General features: G+C 47.4%; 1 protein-coding gene across 1 annotated transcript in view; it reads right to left on the bottom strand.

Annotated features, from left to right (window-relative positions):
- Window positions 1-4,959, bottom strand: part of B4GALNT2 (beta-1,4-N-acetyl-galactosaminyltransferase 2) — a gene marked incomplete at its 3' end in the record, with an annotated part of 52,818 nt that overhangs the window by 21,404 nt on the left and 26,455 nt on the right. The window contains 2 exon segments of the mRNA XM_003786698.2: window positions 1,140-1,177; window positions 4,275-4,381. Coding sequence (XP_003786746.2) covers window positions 1,140-1,177; window positions 4,275-4,381 — 145 coding nt within the window.

The raw sequence follows: 4,959 nt of genomic DNA, 5'->3' as shown, positions 1-4,959 counted from the left end.
CTCGGCTCTTGTCTGCACACCGCGCGCGTCAGTAGCAAGTCCGGTCAACTCTGCCTTCAAAATGCTGCTAGAACTGGCCCCACTTCTCTCTGCGCCCACTACCACCCCAACAGCTTTTCTCATCTCTTCCCTCTTGCAGCAGCCAGTTATCTTTATGAAAAAAAAAAAACTGGACAATGTCACTCCCGCTGAAAACGCTCATCAGTCACAGATGACAATTTCTGAGAACCTAGTTATAGGTGCTGGGAAGCTACAGAGGATGTCTTCAAAAAGCTATATTCTTGTTGGGAAGAGAGGCAGTAAGTGTGTAATCACACACATGAGGGATTCAGGCCCAGAAAAGCTTTGTGAATAAGAAAATATAGGGAGTCCGGGCATGGTGGCTCACACCTACAATTCTAGCACTCTGGGAGATAGAGGGAGGTGGATTACTTGAGCTCAGGAATTTGAAAGCAGCCTGAGCCAGAGCAAGACCCCTCTGTTAAAAATAGAAAGTAGCCAAGCACTGTGGTCTCCCAGATACTTGGGAGGCTGAGGCAAGAGGATCGTTTAAACTGAAGAGTTTGAGGTTGCTGTGAACTAGGCTGACACCTTGGCATTCTAGCCTAGACAACAGAGTGAGACTTTGTCTCAAAAAAAAAAGACAATATAGGGAAAGAAGAATGTGACAGTGGCAGGCAGGGGAGGGCTTGCTCTGGGCAGAGACGTCTCTGGAGGACAGAGTAGCTCAGGTGATCTACTCACTAGTCCCCCATTCCAACCTTTGACTAGCACACAGAGCAGAGAAAGTGAAAGTCGCACTCCCCAGAGTCCTCTTAGGGCTCTGAGTATGATTTATATCCCACCAATCAGCTTTGTGAAATGGGGAAAGGAAGGTAGGGGGCCGCGCACCCTCTGTCTTGCTGGCCCAAACCCTGACAGAGGCCACACAGCAGCAGCATCTAAGACAAGGGCCTCCCATGTGGCTGGGAAAATCATACCAGCTACACATACCCTGTCCTCCTCCCAGCCCTGGGCTCATGCCTGATGTGTAGTATTTAATCTGGATAGGGGCTCTGTCACAGGCTGAGACCAGCCACCTCTAGGGGAATGAGGACAGGATGCCAGGTGCAGACAGGGACCAGGAAAGGGCCTCTTACCTTATAGACTGGGTCTTCTGGCCCTTCAAACTGTAGACCTGAGGGATACAGGGGGAAAAAGACAAAAAGTGCCGTATAAGAGGATGCCATGACTCCCTGCTGCTCTCACCTACCTCCATAATGCCTACACAACCTGGGACAGTCCCTTCAAGTGTCACCTCCTGTCCAGAGTGTCTGCTGACACATGTCCCTCTCCTCAGGGCTCTGGTGGATGGTGTTCCAAGGTCTTTCTCAAATCCCAACAATTCTAAAATCTCTGATGCCCACCCTCAGAGCTTTGGGTGCTGTGAGTTAATTCATTCCTTCTAGATATCTCTTACTGAAGGGAAGGAAGCAAAGGATAAATAATGAACCATCTTCATATGAGGTATCTGGGGTGGTTAAATTGATAGAGAGAGAAAGTAGCACGGTGCTTGCCATGGGCTACAGGAAAGGGCAGCAGGGAGTTAATGTTAAATGGGTGCAGAGTTTCTGTGGGGAATGATGAAAAACTCTGGAGTCGGAAGGTGGTGATTAGTGGTTGTGTAACAATGTGAATGTACTTAATGCTACTGAATTGGACACTTAAATGGTGGAAATGGTAAATTAATGTTATGTATGTTTTATCACAATTAAAAAATGAATCATCCAAAATGAAAAATCCTAATCTCTAGTTGCAAATACTTGCAAAAAGAAAAAAAATGAAAAATCCTTTTAAAATGGCTTTTCAAGGCCAGGCGAGGTGGCTCATGCCTGTAATCCTAGCACTCTAAGAGGCTGAGGTGGGTGGATTATTGCTTGAACTCAGGAGTTCAAGACCAACCTGGGCAAGAGTAAGACCCTGTCTCTATTAAAAATAGAAAACTAGCCAGGTGTTGTGGTGGGCTCTATAGTCCCAGCTACTTGGGAGGCTGAGGCAGAAGGATCACTGGGGCCCAGGAGTTTGAAGCTGCTGTGAACTATGGCACCACAGCACTCTATCCAGGGCAAAAGAGTGACACTCTGTCTAAAACCAAAAAATGGCTATTCAAAAACACTAGCTATTCCCCCTATTGTATTTACTTAGAGTCTATCTCTGTTCTTAAAATATGCTTAATTCAACTTCTAATTCAAACACATCCTCTCTATGTGGCCTTAGACAGTTAACTAAACTCTCACCATCTACAAAATTGACAAAATATTGTTTACCTCTTTGGGTGTTTGTCAATGTGACATCAGCTTATCTTTATTTTTTTAAGAGTCTTACTCTGCTGCCCAGACTGGAGTGCAATGACCCCATTGTAGCTCACGGCAGCCTCAAGCTCCTAGGCTCGAGCAATCCTCCTCCCTCAGCCTTCCCAGTAGCTGGGACTACAGGCACACACCATGACACCTGGCTAGTTTTTCTATTTCTTCTAGAGATGGGGTCTCACTATGTTGCTCAGGCTTCTTGGCCTTAAGCCACTATGCCTGCCTAAAGAAACCTTAAATGGAAGGATGCTGGGCAGCGCCTGTGGCTCAGTGAGTAGGGCACTGGCCACAAATGCTGAGGGTGGTGGGTTCAAACCCGGCCCTGGCCAAACTGCAACAAAAAAAATAGCCGGGTGCTATGGCGGGCTACTGGGGAGGCTGTGGCAAGAGAATTGCCTAAGCCCAAGAGCTGGAGGTTGCTATGAGCTGTGATGCCACAGCACTCTACCAAGGGCGAAAGACTTTGTCTCTAAAAAAATAAAAAATAAATAAATAAAAAGGAAGAATTCTAAGAGGGGAAGTGAGGTGAGCCAGGCCAACCCAGCCAAGGGGCTAAGCCTCAGCCAGCTCCCCCCTCTCCTCTGTCCCTTGTCTGGCATCTGCATTTCCTTCTGTGCACAGAACATCATCCATTGACATCCTGCATCCCCCTCTGTCTCAGGCAATCACACTCATCTCATCTTTTTGACATGTGGGTTTATGAAATTTGGTTATCTGTCTTGCTCATTCATGCTGGACTTGCAGAGAGCTCAGCTAGATCCATGAGACGTGGCAGATCCCCAGCTGTCACCACCACCCCCAGACTCTACTGGGAGGTTTTTCCTGGGGCCTGTTTGCTTATACTCAAAGCCCACAAGCAGAAGGAGACTTTACTGGACTGGACCCAGATACTGCCAAATTGCTGTCAAGATGGCCTGCCCTGGGGGGAAACGTTTACACCTGCAGGCTCACACCTCTGTCTCTCCTGATAATATTCTACTTTGTTCTGTTAAGGGATGTGATGCTGAATGAGAGGGGTGTGTAAAAATCCATGGTGGGGGGCAATTTTTTTTTTTTTGAGACAGAGCCTCAAGCTGAGCCCCTGGGTAGAATGCTCTGGCTTCACTGCTCACAGCAACCTCCAACTCCTGAGCTCAAGCGAGTCTCCTGCCTCTGCCTCCCAAGTAGCTGGGATTACAGGCGCCCACCACAACGCCCGGCTATTTTTTGGTTGCAGCCATTATTGTTTGGCGGGCCCAGGCTGGATTCAAACCCGCCACCTTAGGTGTATGTGGCTGGCGCCTTAGCCGCTTGAGCCACAGGTGCCGAGCTGGTGGGGGGCAATTTTAATTGACATAAACATTCTTTTCAAAATATACTCCCTAAAGATGGGCCCACACTGCCTGCACCCATGATGCTGGAGGACATCAAAAGTCAAATATGGGCAGTACTGGTGGCTCAGGGAGTAGGGTGCTGGCCTCACATGCCAGGGGTGGTGGGTTCAAGCCCTGCCCCGGCCAAACTACAACAACAAAATCAATAAAAATAAACTGTTTTATAAAAAAAAAAAAAAGCCAAATATGTCTTTGAGGCACACAGATTTCTTTTTTCTTTTTTTCTTATTTAGGTTCTATTTTTGTTTTATTTTTGCAGTTTTTGGCCCGGGCTGGGTTTGAACCCGCCACCTTTGGCATATGGGGTTGGCACTTTACTCCTCTGAGCCATAGGCACTGCCCAAGGCACACAGATTTCTAACCTCTTCTATGTTATCTCAGCGCCTCAAGGAGGTTACAGCAACCAAGAGAGAGTCCCAGTTTGCAGAAACAGTGAGGCTGACATGAAATGAAGTCACATCAAGTTTTCTATCTTGTGCTGAGTACAGGGATTTTGCCTAAGAAGAGTAAGACTATTGCCTGGGTGCTCTCAGGACGTGGATGGTGTACCTACCTGGGATGGGAATTGTGTGCAAGGGCATCACCTCCACTCCATAAACTGGGTACCCAAAAGGGAGGTTGGGTTGAGCCAGGAGGGGCGGTGGACGGGGCAGCCTTTCTCTGCAGAAAAACAGAAACATTAGCAGCTGCCCTGATGCTGGCGCTTAGTTAGCGCTCAAAGTGGTGCCTGTGAACTGAGCCTTGTCCTGCCAATGTGGAACAATCAAAAGTAGATTCTTCCTATCTTCCAATCAGTCTTTCCCCCACCACCTTTATTTCTGTCCCTCCCTCTAGTCTCCACAAAGGTACTGAAGCCATTTACAAGAAAGCACATGAAAAATAAAAATCATGACCAGCAAAAAGGGAGAAACAAAATTATCAGACATGGGCGGCGCCTGTGGCTCAAAGGAGTAAGGCGCCGGCCTCTATGCTGGAGGTAGCAGGTTCAAACCCAGCCCTGGCCTCCCCCACCCCAAAAATAAAGTCAGACATTAGGGACCAACCCAGCTGAAACAGGTGAACACCAAAGTCACATCTCAACTTCCTAGTAGCCAGGGTAAAAAATGATTGTCAATGAGTACACTGTCCTTACCACCAAAAGGAAGAAGCAGACCAATTCCTAGCACTGAACTAAAAATTAAACTATCACAAGTACCTTTACATGGGAGTGGTGCTTGTCACAGTATTTTTATTTATTT

This window comes from Otolemur garnettii, unplaced genomic scaffold, assembly GCF_000181295.1.
Source record: "Otolemur garnettii isolate 467f Iridium unplaced genomic scaffold, OtoGar3 scaffold00018, whole genome shotgun sequence".
Taxonomy (NCBI): Eukaryota; Metazoa; Chordata; class Mammalia; order Primates; family Galagidae; genus Otolemur; species Otolemur garnettii.
Note: the sequence above shows the minus strand (reverse complement) of the source record. Positions and strands in the feature narration are given on the sequence as shown.